This window comes from Trichosurus vulpecula, chromosome 7 (genome assembly GCF_011100635.1).
Source record: "Trichosurus vulpecula isolate mTriVul1 chromosome 7, mTriVul1.pri, whole genome shotgun sequence".
Taxonomy (NCBI): domain Eukaryota; kingdom Metazoa; phylum Chordata; class Mammalia; order Diprotodontia; family Phalangeridae; genus Trichosurus; species Trichosurus vulpecula.
The window spans coordinates 82,921,702-82,941,321 of record NC_050579.1 but is presented as its reverse complement, the minus strand read 5'-3'; the positions used below and the strand labels follow the sequence as shown (position 1 = coordinate 82,941,321).

Below are 19,620 nucleotides of genomic sequence, written 5' to 3'. Positions count from 1 at the left end.
TAGCATAAAGAAAATAAGTTGAATGAAGGGAGGGAAGGATAAAATTCTAAAAACTATATACATGTATATGTTACATGTGTCTATCATTGATGAAATTTCTCCTTCATTGCACAGAAAATTCCCTCTTCCATTTATTTAGAATTGAAAAACTATGCATAAGGATTGCTTTCCCACCCACTACCAGAGCCCAACATTAGGGGAAATTTATGTTTCTATGTAAAAACGTGTCTTAGTATCTAAGTATCTAAAAATGTGTCTTAGATACTTACAAAAAGTATCTAAGTATTCCCGTACAAGGAAACCATAGATTGGCTTTGAAAAAAATTATGTGGCACCTGCATAAATGAGGAGTGACTACTACCAGGGAGAATAACCTGCCTATATCTGATGTAGGTGTGGGGGAGACTGAGGAGTTATCTTGGGCTGAGAACACATGATAGATGAAGATTCCCAAGTGAACTAAAATGAGAAGAAAAAAGCAAGAGAGCTTGAGGAACATAAAAAGAGATCATCACAAATGAGAAAAATAATTGCTTGGGCTTGTATAATGCACTGTTGTTTGTAAAGTTCTTTATAACCTACACTAACTTTACTAATCCCATTTTATAGATACGAAATTGGGCATTAGAGAGGTTAAGTGACTTGTGAAATAACTAAATAGTTATTAAGTGGCAAATCTGACTACCAAGCCCGAACTTGGTTTTGTTTTGGTTTTTTAACAATTTCATACTGCCTCCTTCCAAGACAAAGCTGATGAAAACAGTATTCTGGGATTGACATATCACTGGCAGATAATGAAACCAAGGATCAATCTAAGGATCCAACCATAACACTAATTGGAGGAGCCAAGCTGGTGTTAAAACTATATTTTAACAGATGAAGTGGACTTTTTAACTTAAGAGAGATGTCTTTGACTAACACAACTACAAAGACTACTATTCACCACCAAGTAGGTAGCAGCAAGTGCTAGACTGCCCCCCTATTTGATGGAAAGATTAGTGTGTAATGTGTACCAAAAACATGTATTTGTACTAAATTGCAATGGATAGGATACAAGAATGGAAGCCATACTTCCAAGCACAGCATCATTGGCGAGAAATGACCCTCTTATTCTATGGTTACAGTACTCATTAGTGTCATCTTGGGCCAAGATGGGAACTGAGTAGAGGAAGAGTAAACACCCTTCCTATGTGTCAACCTAACTTTTAGAAGACATATTTTCATACTTCAAGGATCCATGATTTTAACGGTGTGGGCACACCCACCAACAATTGAAATATAACCCCTTTCAAACCTTAGTAACTATTTCATCATTTGGAACAGCTGAAAAATTTCATCAGCTGAGGGCCAATTCCCTTTAACTTACTCAATTCATTCAGCAAAAATATGTTCTAGGGATAAAAAGACAAAAACAACACTGTCCCTGCCATCAAGGATCTTACACTGTTTTGGGAGTTTTGACTGTGTGGTCAGTTTGCATGTAGAAGCTTAAATTTAAAATGTATAAGGCACTAGGAACACAAGACAATAAGGAAGACTTCATATGTAGGAGGTTCAGAGAGTTTAAGTGATTTGTCTGTGATCACACAACTTATAAGTGCCATAGGCTATATATAGACTCCAGTTTTCCTAAGTGTAAGAACAGTACTCTACAATAACATTCTACCTCTTTCAATTAATCAGAAACTTTTATTATAGAGTGTAATTGCTACATGGTTGTAAACTCTTTATATTGAATCACAGGCAGTAGAGAAGTCACTGAAAATAGATGATCAAAGTTGAGTTGCTGTCAGCCATCTATTGAAAACTGGAAATAGCTTTGATATATAGAAACCCTTAACTGAAACTGTGTTTTGCTGTCATATTTCTAATTTATAAAAGCTAGATAGAAGAAGTAGTTTACATAGTGGAGAGAGCTGGCCTCATAGCCAGAAAGACCAGTGTTCAAATATCACTTTTTATACATACTTGCAGTGTGATCTTGAGCAAGCCACATAATCTGTCAGTGCATTGGCTGCCCAAGAACAACTCTCCAAAACCATAAGGCGCAAAGAAGATGCCAACCTGCATTGGCAGAGGGAATATCTTCTCCCAGGAATCCCCACAACCAATTAAATCAGTTCCAGCTTTCTGAAATAAGAAGCCATCCAGACTATTTATTCATTAAATTGCCAGGTCAAATTTACCCATGTAAAATGTTAAGGAAGAAGGGAACAGAGAAGAAATGGAGCTGGGGGTACTAATCAATGCCCTAAGAGGTTCAGGTATAAGGGGGCAGAGCCAAGAGGGCAGCTGGAAAGCAGGAACTTGCATGAGCTCCCCTCCAGGTCCCGCCAAACACCTATAAAAATAGCTCTGAACAAATTCTAGAAGTGCAGAACCCACATAATAGCAGAGAGAAGCAGGGCTCCAACACAGGACAGCCTAGATGGTCACTGGGTGAGGTCTGTCACTCACGGAGATGGGAACGGAGCCCAGCATGTGCAGACCAACCAAACCAGGAGCCAGGTGGAACAGGCCCTAGCACCCTGAATCAGTGAGCTGTGGCAGTTACCAGACTTCTCAACCCACAAACACCAAAGACAACAGGGAAGGTTACTGGGACAAAGTGAAAGGAGTTCGGGGTTTGGCCACCACCCCGGGAGCAGCAGAGATGGGGCAGCTACAGAACTACAGCTGCAGTTGCTTCAGGCCCCAGGCCCACCTGGTGGGAGGAATTAAGTGGCGGATCTGAGCAGGAGTGCAGAGCCAGCTTAGATCTGAGTCCAGTCATGGTTCGCAGTTCTTGGGGGAGGAGGAGCGCTGGTGTGGCAGAGCTTGCTGTGTAGCTCTGAAAACAACAGCACAGCCCCTCAAGCTTGGGACAAAGTACTCTTTACTCTACAAGCAGTCATACTCTGACAAAAAACTCAAGGGTCAAGTAGTTGCCTGGGAACATGAACAGGCAGCAAAAATGGACTCAGATTCAGACTCAGACTTTGGAATCTTTCTTTGGTGACAAAGAAGACCAAAACATACGGACAGAAGAAGTCAACAAAGTCAAAAAGCCTACATCAAAAGCCTCCAAGAAAAACATGAACTGGCCTCAGGCCATGGAAGAGCTCAAAAACGATTTGGAAAAGCAAGTTAGAGAAGCAGAGGAAAAAATAGGAAGAGAAATGAGAGTGATGTGAGAAAACCATGAAAATCAAGTCAATGACTGGCTAAAGGAGACCCAAAAAAAATACTGAAGAAAATAACACCTTAAAAAATAGACTAACTCAAATGGCAAAAGAGCTCCAAAAAGCCAATGAGGAGAAGAATGCCTTGAAAGGCAGAATTACCCAAATGGAAAAGGAGGTCCAAAAGACCACTGAAGAAAATACTACCTTAAAAATTAGATTGGAGCAAGTGGAAGCTAGTGACTTGATGAGAAATCAGGATATTATAAAACAGAACCAAAGGAATGAAAAAATGGAAGACAATGTCAAATATCTCATTGGAAAAACTACTGACCTGGAAAATAAATCCAGGAGAGATAATTTAAAATTTATTGGACTACCTGAAAGCCATGATCAAAAAAAGAGCCTAGATATCATCTTTCAAGAAATTATCAAGGAAAACTGTCCTGATATTCTACAGCCAGAGGGTAAAATAGAAATTGAAAGAATCCACAGATCACCTCCTCAAAAAGATCCCAAAAAGAAAAGTCCTAGGAATATTGTCGCCAAATTCCAGAGCTCCCAGATCAAGGAGAAAACACTGCAAGCAGCCAGAAAGAAACAATTTGAGTATTGTGGAAACACAATCAGGATAACACAAAATCTAGCAGCTTCTACATTAAGGGATCAAAGGGCTAGAATATGATATTCCAGAGGTCAATGGAGATAGGATTAAAACCAAGAATCACCTACCCAGCAAAACTGAGTATCATGCTCCAAGGCAAAATATGGATTTTCAATAAAATAGATGACTTTCAAGCTTTCTCAATGAAAAGACCAGAGCTGAATAGAAAATTTGACTTTCAAACAAAAGAATCAAGAGAAGCATGAAAAGGTAAACAAGAAAGAGAAATCATAAGGGACTTACTGAAGTTGAACTGTTTTGTTTACATTCCTACATGGAAAGATGATGTGTATAATTCATGAAACCTCAGTATTAGGGTAGCTGAAGGGAATACATATACATATATATATATATATATATATATATATATATATATATATATATATATATATATATATATATATATATATACACAGAGGGCACAGGGTGAGTTGAATATGAAGGGATGATATCTAAAAAAATAAAATCAAATTAAGGGATGAGAGAGGAATATATTGAGAGAGGGAGAAAGGGAGAGATAGAATAGGGTAAATTATCTAGCATAAAAGTGCAAGAAAAAGCAGTTCTGTAGGAAGGGAAGAGGGGGCAGGTGAGGGGGAATGAGTGAATCTTGCTCTTGTCAGATTTGACCTGAGGAGGGAATAACATACACACTCACTTGGGTATCATACCCCACAGGAAAGAAGCAGGAAGGAGATAAAAAAGGGGGGATGATAGAAGGGAGGGCAGATAGGGGGAGGAGGTAATCAAAAACAAACACTTGAAAAGGTACAGGGTCAAGGGAGAAAATTGAACAAAGGGGGACATGATAGGAAGGAGCAAAATATAGTTAGTCTTTCACAACATGATTATTGTGGAAGGGTTCTATGTAATGATACACGTGTGGCCTATGTGGAATTGCTTGCCTTCTTAGGGAGGGTTGGTGGGGAGGGAAGACGGGAGAGAATTTGGAACTCAAAGTTTTAAAAACAGATGTTCAAAAAAAAAGTTTTTGCATGCAGCTAGGAAATAAGATATACTGGCAATAGGGCATAGAAATCTATCTTGCCCCACAAGAAAGTAAGGGAAAAGGAGATGGGGGGAGTGGGGTGACAGAAGGGAGAGCTGACTGGGGAATGGGACAACCAGAATATATGCCATCCTGGAGTGGGGGGAGGGGAGAAATGGGGAGAAATTTTGTAATTCAAACTCTTGTGAAAATCAATGCTGAAAACTAAAAATATTAAATAAATAAATAAATGATCCAAAAAAAAGAGGTTCGGGTATAGAAGAAAGGTAAAAATTACTATTATAGTAGCTAGCGGCTATTAGGGTCAAGTAATTTTTTAAAAAAGATAAAGAGAACAATGGGGAAGATGGAGGGAAATGAGGCAAGTAAGAGAAAGATTGAAACAAAATAAGGGGTAAGTCTAGAAGTAGGATTTATTCATCAATTATTAGAAGTAGGAGGCAGCGAGGTAGCACAGTGAGTAGAGCACCAGCCCTGTAGTCAGGCAGACCTTGAGTTCAAATCCGGTCTCAGAAACTTGAAACTGTTACTAGCTGTGTGACCTTGGGCAAGTCACTTAACCCCAATTGCCCTGCCTTCCCCTTTCCAAAAAAAAAAAAAAGAAAGAAAGAAAGAAAGAGAAAAAAATCATTAGAAGCAAGAGAATTACAGAAAGTGGTAAAAGGGTTAGCATTAAGGAGGAAAATAGACATTTCTTAATCTGTGAATAAAAGGAAGAATAATTGTGAGAGTAAGTTTAGAGAAAACTGTATGGAGGTAGAACAAGGAAAATGTCATAATTATTTTATTTGTGATATGATACTTCATTTCTAAGTGAAATGTAATATTATAAATGAAAACTAATTACTAGTGATGGAGAAACTATAGCAAAGGTTACAGCAGAGATAATATTTATCAACTCTTCACTTTTGTGACAGTCACTTAAACTTACCATGTTTTTAGTTGTAGAACTCAAAAAAGTAAACTAAACTTTAAACTGGTAGCTCTGACATATTATTACTAGAACCATGGACAAGTCATTCAAATTTATTCTCTCAGTTTTCTCATCTGCTAAGTGAAGATAATATTTGTACAACCAAACTCCATTGGGTTGTTGTATGGAATATTTTAACAAAGGAATGTTAAAAATAATGTATATTATAAATCTGAAAAATATTCTTCTATTTTCCAGTTTTACTAAGGGTTGGCTTTATTTGTATTTGAGAATAATACTATTCAATTTTGTGATATAAAATGTAGATTTGCAAATATTATGCTTCTAGGAAATATCATTTTCTTTACTCCTACAAGAATATACAAATCAATACAAATACTTAAAATGCACCAAGAATAGTTTTGCCTACCTTTTGATCTCATCTTTGTGTGTGTCAATGTGATATTTTAGTAGGTGAAATTCGGAGCCAGAGGATAGCAATATAAAAGCATCCATATAATAAAACTGTGTGACTCGTATAGGCTTACTTAACATGTCCTTGCCCTGAAATGAAAAAGTTGGAATTATTTCCAAAATAAAACCAAACCATTATAATATCAATAAACCCTGCTATAAATATTCAGTGTTTCTATTTTGACTCCCCACTTGCAATCCATCCAAACTGATAAACATGATTTGTTGAGTAAAACTTATAGTATCTTTCCATAAATAACTATTCTTATTTGGAAAAAAAAAATATGTAATTCTGACTACTGCTCCTAAAAGTGACTGTTCTAATTTTCAGGATTTTTTATTTTCTAAAATAAGAAACTTGGCAGTAAAGTACTTGTTAGGAAATAAGTTTTTCATTAAAAGCAATTCAATTGTTTATTCAAATGCTCCTAAGACTGTTAGTCTGAAGTTTTTATCACACATAACGTATATAACTATAATTCATGGGTTCTGACATCACCAACATCTCTAAAGAAAAATCATCTAACTTTTGAAGTCTCATCATTGAGTTGGTTACCTCATCTTGCCTAATAAAAATTTCTTCTTTACAACTCTTTCTTCCCCTTTTTGCAGTAAATGTTAAATGATCTTTAAATTCTTACCATTTTATGTCATATGCCTCCTGTAGCACCTTCTCTGGCTCTTTTTACATCATAAATCAGAACTGAGTTTCTTGTTATTACCTTGAAAGACCACCACCATACTAATCATGGACAGAAGCCTTCATCATCCACTATTCTGTTATTGTGGCTCAAAACTTGCATATCAGTTCCCTGTCCCCTCATTCTATACATCTATATTCTATATGGTCACCTACAATTTTCCCTTAACAGCTGACTTTTCTCCATCATAAAGTACTTCATTCATAAATCTTTCGTCTATTAACATTTCCTGAACTATAAAATGGTATTACAATACCAGACATGAAAAGCAAATTCACTTATACTATTATAACACAACTCCCTACCCAACTCGTTCCAACTATTTTGTCAATTTCATATTATAATTCAATAATTTATAGATGTGCCTACATCAATGTGTGTAACATAAATATCAATGCATAAACATTTAAATTAAACAACACATTTTCAACATATGTGAACAAAACTACCCCTAATACACTCATATTTTTAATTCTCTGATACATTAAAAATGACAGAACAATTGAACAGCATTTCGACTTAGGAGTGTTTGTAATAGCTGAGAGTTTTACAGTCACGAAACTGTTCATTTGAAACGAAAGAATGTATTAGATATGAATTATTCATTACCAGAAATACTGTAGACTCTGTAGTCCCAACTGACCAGATCCTTAATGTTCTGTCTTCTGAAGCAGAAACTAACCATTTCCTGTCATGACTCCAGCCGACAGAAGTCACTGCTCCATCATGACCTTAAATGAAAAACACAGCATGAAAGCATCTTAACATGATTTCTGACATCCAGACATTATAACAAGAGAATTCCAGTTTGCCTAACATTTTTATGTAATACACTAGAAATTTCATTCTCAAGTAATAAATAATGAAATTAGTGGCATTTTCTGGTAATTGTCAAGTGCTTTTGTGATTCTGGATAATATAAAATTATAGTTCGGTAAAACTCTTCTAAAATTTTTCAAAGCCTTTTCTGTCATCATCACTTCTGGGTCTAGATGTTCACTGACCATCCCTTTAATAATACATTCTGACCTGTTGCTTTCAGATTGTGTTCTCCCAGTTTTGAAAAAATCAAGCCATTTGCCTTTCTCCAGTACAGCCATACCCTTCCCATTGTCGACAATCTATAAAACAGCAGTGCAGTGACAGCCAACACATCTTTCCATCTCCCACCGTAGATTTCATTTGGGCCAGGTGATCTGGACTCACTAGGAGCAGCTAGGGGTTCTCATTGTGTTCTTTTTTATAATGCATGTCAAATCTGTTACCCATGTTTGTTCTTTTCTTTCCAGTCCAGAGGCTATTTCGCTCAGCAAAGAAAATAGGAGCTAAATAAAATTTGATATATTCTGCCTTGTCTGTTGTCACTGATCATCTCATCTACCTCGAGCCACTATCCTATTCTTTCTTCAATCTTCCTCTTCCCCTCCTTGGAGCTAAATGTGTTGTCCCTAATTTTCTAACCAGCCACAGCTCACTGTGAGCCTCAAAACTTGTGACACTCTCCTTTTGGTGCCACGTCATGCTTCCGCATTTATCCCATTAATGGGGATAGAGTATAACTAGATAGTAGAATGGGGGGGACCAGCACATACACAGAGGGCCTCCGACAGGATCTCCCCTGTGGGGAGGAAGGGGTGAGGCTGAATAGTCTGCTTCCAGGAGAGAAGGGGTGGGCAATATGCAAAGGACGTGCCTCGGAGAGACTAAGAAGCATGTAAAACATTCTGTAAATTGGTTCCAGTCTGTTAACCACGTAGTGGGGAGGGGGGGGAGGGGCTTTTCCATGAGCTGTACAGCCAGAACTGGGAGGGCCTACAACCAGCACCAGAAAGCAAACCCTCTGACATTTTATTTTCTCTTCAGCTATTCTTTTCGTCAACGCCTCTCTTGGTTTAACTCTTGGACCCACTTCATCCATTGAGAGACAGTGCTCTAAGGGGGAAAGGCCTTGGGCTTTCTCCCCTCCAAGGCCATTTGGCCTCCAAATTTGTGCTTTTCTGTTTTAGGTGAAGGGATTGGGGCCTCTTGATTTTCAAAAGGTCAGGATACACTGGGTACCCTGGTATCCCAGAATCCTAGCTTATAGGTATTATAGCCAGATCAGCATCAATACCCTGAGAAACAAAGAATGACCTTTGGGATCTAGACCTGTAGTACCTAAAATGAAGATTCATCAAGCAGTCCTGCTGCATCTGGACTAGAATTTTGTGAGACCAATGCTATGTAGGAATTGAGCTAATTTTGAGAACACTCTCCCAGAAACTAAGGTAAGATGAGGGAGACTATGTCTCTGAAATGTTTTGGGAAAGTGTTTGTACTTTTGTTCTAGCTTTACCTTTGAAGTAAACAACACTTTGCAAATACTAATCAATGTTAAGTGGTTAAATGGAACAGGGACTCTGGAAGTTTTTGCACATAAGGATTTGAGGGAGGAAGGGAAACTATGTGGGGAAGTTCAATCCAGTGGCAGTAAAGAATAGATACATGAAAATCCCTCAGAGTATCCCTAGAACCTTGAGAGGAAGACATAGTGGCTTGGTTCTGGGAAAGTGGCCAAATATAGAGAGAACTAGGTAAAATTTTTAAAATAAGAAATGAAAATTAAAACAATTCTGAGGTACCACCTTATACTTATCAGATTGGCTGACTTGACAGAAAAGAAAAACAATAAATGTTGGAAGGGATATGGGGAAACTGGTAGAGTTGCGAACTGATCTAACCATTCTGGAGAGCAAATTGGAACTTTGCCCAAAGAGCTATAAAATTGCATACCCTTTAACCCAGCAATATCACTTCTAGGTGTGTATCCCAAAGAGATTTTTTTAAAAAGGGAAAAGGACCTATTTGTATAAGGGTATTTATAGCAGCTCTTTTTGTGGTGCTGAAGAACTGAAAAGTAAGATGTCCATCAACTGGGGAATGGCTGAACAAGTTTTGGTATATGATTGTAATAGAATACTATCATGATATAAGAGATGATTAAGAGGATGCTTTCAGAAAAACCTGGAAAGACTTGCATGAACTGATGCAAAATAAAGTGATCAGAACAAGAACACTGTGTACAATAATAGCAATATTGTATGATGACTTAGCTGTTCTCAGCAATACAAAGATCCAAGGCAATTTCAAAGGATTTATGATGTGTCCAACTCTCCATGACCCCATTTGCAGTTTTCTTGGCAAAGACACTATAGTAGCTTTCTATTTCCTTCTCCAGCTCATTTTAGATGAGGTAATTGAGGCAAACAGGGTTAAGTGACTTTCCCAAGGTCACACAGCTAGTAAGTGTCTGATGCTAGAATTGAACTCGTGAAGATTAGTCTTCCTGATTCCAGCCCTGGTGCTCTATCCACTGTGCCACCTAGCCACCCTAGCTATGCACAGAGTAGATGAAGGAACTCTGAAAGGACAGGGAATTAGCAGCAGGTGAGACTGGAAAAAGATAGCATTTGAGCTGAGTTAAAGGATGACAGGAAAACAAAGGAGGGTGAGAGGCCAGAGTATTCTAGGAATGGACAGTAGCCAGCACAAAGGCACAGGAACCCAAGATGAGGGGCAGTAATTAAGGCAATATAGCTAGATCAGAGAAAGAGAATAAAGGATAAGAAGACTGGAAAAGTAGGAAGAGGCCAGGATATAAGTGAGTGAGTGAATGAATGAATAAGCAAAAAAAAATTTGTATGTGCTTAAAATACACAAAGCACTGTGCTCCGTACTTGAGATACAAATAGAAAAGTAAGATGATCCCTGCTCAAAAGGGACTTTCCAATAGGGAAGGTTTTCAACTACAGGTCAGATAGAAATTCCCATGGTCCTTTTAGGGTAAAACAGCAAAGCAGATGGTAATGAATGCCTCTATGACATTTCCACTGATAAAATTATCTCACTTTCTGCTGCTGAACCATTTGGCAGAACCTAAGCCTTTACTGGCAAGAACTTTCTCTGAGTCTTCAGTAGGTTTGGCTATAGCACCTGGAAGAGTTGTTGCCAGGCTATGTCTCCACAGGGAATGTTTCCCAGAATGATGGGTGAGGGCAATGGGCTATTTCCTAAGACTCTTAGGTTCAGGGTCCTGAGTTGTATCCATCTGTGTCTGAGGAGAGATGGTATTCACATTGCTGGTGATGGTGGCTTGACTTGCCTGGCACATGCTACCTCTTTTCTCGTTGTCATAGGGCCCTGCTGCTCCCACAAGGCTGGCTTGTCTGCCTTTGTGGGTAGCAACTGGTTAGCAGCTGGTGAGGATGGCTAGCCCCTCCTCCACAGGAGTTGCTTTCCCAGAGGATGATGTGAAGGCCAGGCTAGAAGCAAGACCATTGGTGTGCAAGGTGATGCCACTTCCAGAGCTCTTGCACTTACCTGCCCACATGGAGCAGTAACTGTACAGTCGCTGCTAGCAGTGTTAAGGGACACAGGCTCCTTGTGAAGGGCTTTAAATATAAAGGATTTTATATTAGATCCTGGAGGTTAATAAGGAGCCATTGGAGTTCATTGAGCAAGGCGTGGACATGGTCAGACTTTTGTTTTTAAAAAAAATCATCTGGCAACTGAAGAATAATTGGAGTGGGAGAGACTTAAGCAGGAAGATCAAGAATTTTTCACAACTATGGCTAGAAGGAAAATTGTTAACAAAAGGAAGGCTAGAGGAAATCATAAAAGATAAAACAGATAATTTTAACTTTATGAAATGTTTTTACAGATATGAAATAAATGCAGTAAGTATAAGAAGAGAAGATGGCAAGTGAGGAAAAAATATTGGTATCGAATCTCTTTAAGGACATGGTATCTAACTTATAGGAATTTACCATATTTATGACCATTATTTAATGAATAAGTAGTCAAAACGTTTTTAAAAACAGTACTGAGAGTAATATTTGAAAACTATTAATAACCATGTAGAGGATTATTCCAAATCACTAATAATAAAGGAAATGTAAATCAAAACAATTCCAAGACTTCATTTCATACTAACAAAAGATTAAAATGGCCAGTGTTGTACGGTCATGTCATTTGATTTCTGTTGGTATGTTATTAATATGGTCAATTATACTCAAAGTTTTCCTAAGATTGAACCAGCCCTGAATGCCTGGTAGAAATCCCACCTGTTCATAGTATATTATCCTGATAATAAATTGCTATGTTCTCTTTGCTTTTAAATTTCATTTAAAATTTTTGCATCAATATTCATTGGTGAATTTGGCCTATAATTTTCTTTCTCAGTTTTGGTTCTTCCTGGTTTAATTATCAACACAATTATTTGTGTCATAAAAAGAATTTGATAAGACTCCTTAGTTGTCTATTTTTCCAAATAGTTTATATAGTATTGGAATTAATTGTTCTTTAAATGTTTGGTAGAATTCACTTGTAAATCCATCTGACCCTGGAGATTTTTTCTTTTTTCTTTAATTTAAATTTATTTATTTAACATATTTAGTTTTCAGCATTGATTTTCACAAGAGTTTGAATTACAAGTTTTCTCCCCATTTCCACCCTCCCCCCCACTCCAAGATGGCATATATTCTGGTTGCTCTGTTCCCCAGTCAGCCCTCCCCTCTATTACCCCCCTCCCCTCTCATCCCCTTTTCCCTTCCTTTCTTATAGGGCAAGATAAATTTCTATGCCCCATTGCTTGCATATCTTATTTTCTAGTTGCATTCAAAAACTTTTTTTTGTTGTTTTTGAACATCTGTTTTTAAAATTTTGAGTTCCAAATTCTCTCCCCTCTTCCCTTCTCACCCACCCTCCCTAAGAAGTCAAGCAATTAAACATAGGCCACATGTGTATCATTATGTATAACCCTTCCACAATACTCATGTTGTGAAAGACTAACTATATTTTGCTCCTTCCCAACCCATCCCGCTTTACTGAATTTTCTCCCTTGACCCTGTCCCCTTTCCAAAGTGTTTGTTTTTGATTACCTCCACACCCATCTGCCCTTCCCTCCATCAGCCCCCCCCTTTTATTTTTTTATCTTCCTCCCTCTTCTTTCCTGTGGGGTAAGATACCCAATTGAGTATGTATGGTATTCCCTCCTCAGGCCAAATCTGATGAGAGCAAGGTTCACTCATTCTCCCCTCACCTGCCCTCTCCCCTCCTCCCACAGAACTGCTTCCTCTTGCCACCTTTATGCGAGATAATGCACCCCATTCTATCTCTCCCTATCTCCCTCTCTCAGTATGTTGCTCTCTCATCCCTTAATTTGATTTTATTTCTTTTAGATATCTTCCCTTCATCTTCAACTCACCCTGTGTCTGCTCTCTCTCTCTCTCTCTCTTTATATATATATACATATATATAGATATAGATATATATACATATATACACACATACATATATACACACACAGATATAAACATACATATACATTCACATATATATATATACATAAACATATATATATACATAAACATATATATATACATAAACATATATATATATATGCATGTTCCCTTCAGCTACCCTAATACTGAGGTCTCATGAATCATACATGTCATCTTTCCATGTAGGAATGTAAACAAAACAGTTCAACTTTAGTAAGTCCCTTGCACTTTCTGTTTCTTGATTACCTTTTCATGCTTCTCTTGATTCTTGTGTTTGAAAGTCAAATTTTCTATTCAGTTCTGGTCTTTTCATTGAGAAAGCTTGAAAGTCCTCTATTTTATTGAAAATCCATATTTGGCCTTGGAGCATGATACTCAGTTTTGCTGGGTAGGTGATTCTAGGTTTTAATCCTAGCTCCATTGACCTCCGGAATATCGCATTCCAAGCCCTTCGATCTCTTAATGTAGAAGCTGCCAGATCTTGGATTATTCTGATTGGGTTTCCACAATACTCAAATTGTTTCTTTCTGGCTGCTTGCAGTATTTTCTCCTTGATCTGGGAGCTCTGGAATTTGGCGACCATATTCCTAGGAGATTTCTTTTGGGGATCTATTTGGAGGCGATCGATGGATTCTTTCAATTTCTATTTTGCCCTGTGACTCTAGAATATCAGGGCAGTTCTCCTTGATAATTTCTTGAAAGATGATATCTAGGCTCTTTTTTTGATCATGGCTTTCAGGTAGTCCAATAATTTTTAAATTATCTCTCCTGGATCTATTTTCCAGGTCAGTGGTTTTTCCAAGGAGATATTTCACATTGTCTTCCATTTTTTCATTCCTTTGGTTCTGTTTTATAATATCTTGATTTCTCATAAAGTCACTAGCTTCCACTTGCTCCAATCTAATTTTTAAAGTAGTATTTTCTTCAGTGGTCTTTCAGACCTCCTTTTCCATTTGGCTAATTCTGCCTTTCAAGGCATTCTTCTCCTCATTGGCTTTTTGGAGCTTTTTTGCCATTTGAGTTAATCTATTTTTTAAGGTGTTGTTTTCGTCAGTGTATTTTTCAGTGTTTTTTGGGTCTATCCTTTAGCAAGTCATTGACTTGTTTTTCATGGTTTTCTCACATCCTTCTCATTTCCCGTCCCAATTTTTCCTCTACTTCTCTAACTTGCTTTTCCAAATCCTTTTTGAGCTCTTCCATGGCCTGGGACCAGTTCATGTTTTTCTTGGAGGCTTTTGGTGTAGGCTCTTGCACTTTATTGACTTCTTTAGGCTGTATGTTTTGGTCTTCTTTGTCAGCAAAGAAAGAATGCAAAGTCTGAGACTGAATCTCGGTGTGTTTTCGCTGCCTGGCCATATTCCCAGCCAACTAACTTGACCTTTGAGTTTTTCAGTGGGGTATGACTGCTTATAGATTAAAGAGTTCTATGTTCCATGTTTGGGGGGGAGGTGCCGGCTCTGCCACACCAGCACTGCTCCTTCCCCAAGAACCCCCAACCCAGACTGGGCTTAGATCTTCAGCAGGCTGTGCACTCCTGCTCTGAGCTGCCATTTAATTCCTCCCACCAGGTGGGCCTGGGGCCAGAAGCGGCAGCAGCTGTAGCTGCCCCACTTCTGCTGCCCCCAGGGCTGGAAGCCCAACCGTGAACTCCTTCCACTCCCGCAGCTTTTCCCACTAACCTTCTCCTCTGTCTTCGGTGTTTGTGTGTTGAGAAGTCTGGTAACTGCCGCAGCTCACTGATTCAGGGCGCTAGGGCCCCCTCTGCCCAGTTTCTGGTCTGGTTGGTCCACGCCGCTCAGGCTGAGTTCTGCTCCACTCCGCTCCCAGCTCCTAGCTCCCAGCTCCATGTGGGATAGACCTCACCCAGAGACCATCCAGGCTGTCCTGGGCCGGAGCCCTGCTTCCCTCTGCTGTTTTGTGGGTTCTGCCGTTCTAGAATTGGTTCAGAGCCATTTTTTATAAGTTTTTGGAGGGACTCGGCAGGGAGGTCACGCTAATCCCTGCTTTCCAGCCGCCATCTTGGCTCCGCCCCTGGAGATTTTTTCTTAGGGAGTTCATTGGTGGCTTGTTCAATTTCTTTTTTCCCCAAAATAGGGTTAAGTATTTTGTTTCATCTTCTGTTAATCTGGGCAATTTATATTTTTGTACATATTTCATCCATCTCACTTATACTGTCAGATTTATTGGCATACAATTAGGCAAAATAGCTCCTAATTATTGTTTTAATTTCCTCTTCATTGGTAGTAAATTCACCCTTTTCATTTTTGATACTGGTAATTTGGTTTTCTTCTTTCTTTTTTTAAATCAAATTAACTAAAAGATTTTTTTCTATTTTATAGGGTTTTCTTTTCATAAAACCAGTTCTTAGTTTTATTTATTAGTTCAATATTTTTCTTTCAATTTCATTAATCTGTCCTTTAATTTTCAGAATTTCTAATTTCGTATTAAATTAGGGATTTTTAATTTGTTCTTTTTCTAGCTTTTTCAGTTGCATGAACAATTCACTGATCTCCTCGTTTCTCTATATCATTCTGTAAGCATTCAGAGATATAAAATTTCCCCTAACAACTGCTTTGGCTGCATCCCATAAGTTTTAGTATGTTGTCACATTATTGCCATTCTCTTTGATGAAATTTACTGATTGTTGCTATGATTTGTTCCTTGACCCACTCATTCTTTAGGATTAGATTATTTAGTACCCAATTAGTTTTTATCCTGTCTTTTCTTGGCCCTTATTATATGAAATGTTTATTGCATCATGATCTGAAAAGGATGCATTTAATATTTCTGCCTTTCTGCATTTGATTGTGAAGTTTTTAATGCACTAATACATGGTCAATTTTTGTGTAGGTGTCATGTACAACTGAGAAAAAGCGCCCCCTGCCCTACGCATTTTCTTTACCCTTTCCCCTCCTACTTCACTATAAGGTAAAATAGATTTCCATACCCAAATGAGTGTGCATATTATTCCCTCTCTGAGCCAAATTGGATGAGAGTAAGGTTCAAACAATGCTCACCCCCTCCCTTCTTTCCTTCTGCTGAACTAGGTCTTTCATGCCTCTTCATGTGATATAATTTACCCCATTCTGAAGGCCTCTTCTCCCAGCACAATCTTTTTTTTAACCCCTTAATTTTTTATCATCACATCAGAGTCAACTTATACCCACACTCTCTGTCTAACCACACTCCTTTCAACTGCCCTAATAGAGATACACAGTTCTTAAGAGTTACAAGTATCATCATCCCATGTAGTGATGCCAATAGTTTAACCTTATTTAATACCATGGGATTTCTTTCTTTCCTATTTACTTTTTTATGCTTCTCTTCTGTCTTGTATTTGAAGGTCAAATTTTACGTGCAGCTCTGGTCTTTTTGTCAGGAAAGTCTGAAAGTCCCCTATTTCATTGAATGTCCATTTTCTCTCCTGAAAGATTCTGCTCAGTTTTTCTGGGCAATACATTCTTGGTTATAATCCAAGTTCTTTTGCCATCCAGGATATCTTATTCTAAGCCTTCTGTTTCTTTAATGTAGAAGCTGCTTAGTCATATGTAATTCTGACTCTGGCTCCTTGATATTTGAATTGTTTTTCTGGCTGCCTTCAGTATTTTCTCCTTGACCTGATAGTTCTAGAATTTGGCTATAAATATTCCTCGGAGTTTTCATCTTGGGATCTTGTTCAGGAGGTGATCAGTGGATTCTTTCACTATTTTGCCTTCTGCTTTTAGGTTATCAAGGAAGTTTTCCTTGATAATTTCTTGAAAGATGCTGTCCAGGGTCTTTTTTCAATCACAGCTTTCAGGTAGTCCAATAATTCTTAAATTCTCTCTCCTGTATCTACTTTCTAAGTCAGTTTTTTTCCAATGAGGTATTTCACATTTTCTTCCATTCTTTTCTTTTGATTTTGTTTGACTGATTCTGGATGTCCAGAGTCATTAGCTTCCACTTGACCAATCATAATTTTTAAGGAATTATTTTCTTCAGTTAGCTTTTGTAGTTCCTTTTCCATTGGGTTAATTCTACTTTTACAAGAGTTATTTTCTTTCAGTGGACTTTTTTTTTCCATTTGGCCAATTATATTTTTTAAGGAGTTGTTTTCTTCAGTCAATGTTTGTGCTTCCTCTTCAAAGCTGTTGACTCTTTTCATAATTCTCTTGTATAACTCATTTCTTTCTCCAATTTTTCTTCTACCTCTCTTACTTTATTTTAAAATCCTTTTTTAGCACTTCTAAGAGGATTTTTTGGGCTTGAGACGAATTAATATTCCCCTTTGAAGCTTTCCACATAGTCATTTTGACATTGATGTCCTCTTCTGAGTTTGTGTTTTGATCTTCCCTGTCACTATAGCAGTATGGTCATGGCTCTTTTTTCATTTTTTGCTCATTTTTTAAAGTTGAGCTCTGCTCCTGAGGTACAGGGGGCACTGTCCCAAGCTTCTTGCAATGGGGGCCAGGGGTCTGGTCACTGGCTTTCTGTGCAGGGACCTCTGGGGCTAGCAGCTTCCCCACTGCACTGTTGCCCAGCCTAGTTGCATCTGTTGTGCCCTGGGTTCTAGGGCAGGCAGTTTGCCTACTGTGCCACTGGCCTGTTGAGCCAAAATTGCAGGGCCTCAGTTACTGATCTTTGCTGTGGCCAAGAGCCTCCCACTGGCTTTTCAGGAAACTGCCTGCACTCATGCTCCCCTTTTACCCAACTGAAACAGACCCTTCCTGGAGTCATTCTAAGTTATCTTGGGCTGGAAACTTTTTTCACTCCATCTTTTTTGGATTCTGTTGCTCCAGAATTCTTTCAGAGGCTTGATTTAACGTTGTTTCCGAGGAGCTCAGAAACTTCCTGGCTTCTCTCCACCATCTTGGCTCTACTCCCCTCCCTTTTTTATTTTTAAAAAGATATCAAAAAAAAGGAAGATCCTCTATATACCAAAACATTCATTCCATCACTTTTTGTGCTAGCAAAGAACTAGAAACAATGTAGATGGCCATCAGTGGTTGTGGCACATAAATATAATGAAATATTACTCTGTCATATGAAACAAGTACAGAGAAGTTCTCACAGAATTGTGAGAATACCTATATATACTGACACATGCCTGGAATGCTCTCCCCCTCCTCATCTCTGCCTCCTGGCTTCCTTCAAGTCACAGCTAAAATCATGAAGAAAGAAACAATTTAAATATTGTGGAGCTAGTCAAGATAACACAAAATTTAACAGCTTCTACATTAAAAGACCAAAGAGTATGGAATATGCTATTCCAAGGAGTAAAGGAGCTGGGTTTGCAACCAAAAATAACCCACCCAGCAAAGCTGTGTGTAATTCTGCAAGGGAAAGAAGTAAATAATGAAATTAAAGATTTTCAGATATTCTTAAGGAAAAGAAAAGAACTGAAAAGAAAGTTTGATTATAAGAATCAGGAAAAATATAAGAAGGTAAACATGAAAGACTAATTTTAAGAGATTTAATATGGCTAAAATGTTTGCTTTTTATATAGGAAAATGATATTTGTAACTCTTAAGAATGTTATTATTACCAAAGTAGTTCAAAAAAGTATACACAGATTGTTGAGTTGATTATGATGAGATGATCCCAAAAAATAAAATGAAGTAGGGAGAGGTAAAATGTAGCAAATTATCTCATACAAAAGAGACATGAATGGAAGAACTGTTATAGTAAAGGGTAAGGGTAGGGAGGACAGTGGGTAGTGCAGGAACTTTATTCTCATCAGAACTAATTTAGAGAGGGAATAACATATACATCTAGTACAGTATAAAAGTCTTCTTAACTTACAGAGAAATAAGAGGACAACAGGGATAAGATAAGGGGGGACTCTAAGAAGGGTGTGTGGATTAGGGAAGCAGTGGTCAGAAGGAAATTGGGACTTCTGAGGAGGGATATGGTGAGAAGAGAGAGAGAAGGATAAACAGTAAGGAAAATAAGATAGAAAGAAATACACAACTAGTAATTATAACTTTGAATGTGAATGGGATCAAATCACCCATAAAATGGAAACAGCAGAATGGATTAAAAAAATAGAACCCAATAATATGTTGTTTATAAGAAATACATTTGAAAAATAAGACACACAAATAGAGTAAAAATAAAGTGCTGGAATAGAATTTATTGTGCTTTAGCTGATGTTAAAAAAAAGCTGGGCTAGCAATTATAATCTCAAAGTTAAAGCTCAAATAGACTTAACTAAAAGAGAAAAGCAAGGAAAGTACATTATGGTACCTTTTAAGGTACCATAGATAACGAAGTGATATCAATTCTAAACACATATGCACCAAATGATATAGCATCCAAATTTTTAAAGAAAAGATAAATGAATTACAGGTGAAAATACATAGAAAAACTATCAACCTTCCCCTCTCAGAACTAGATAAA

The 19,620-nt window shown here is 37.8% G+C and overlaps 1 protein-coding gene across 1 annotated transcript in view; it reads right to left on the bottom strand.

Annotated features, from left to right (window-relative positions):
* WDR27 (WD repeat domain 27) overlaps positions 1-19,620 on the bottom strand; it is a 176,540-nt gene that overhangs the window by 97,559 nt on the left and 59,361 nt on the right. The window contains 2 exon segments of the mRNA XM_036768210.1: positions 6,178-6,311; positions 7,532-7,653. Coding sequence (XP_036624105.1) covers positions 6,178-6,311; positions 7,532-7,653 — 256 coding nt within the window.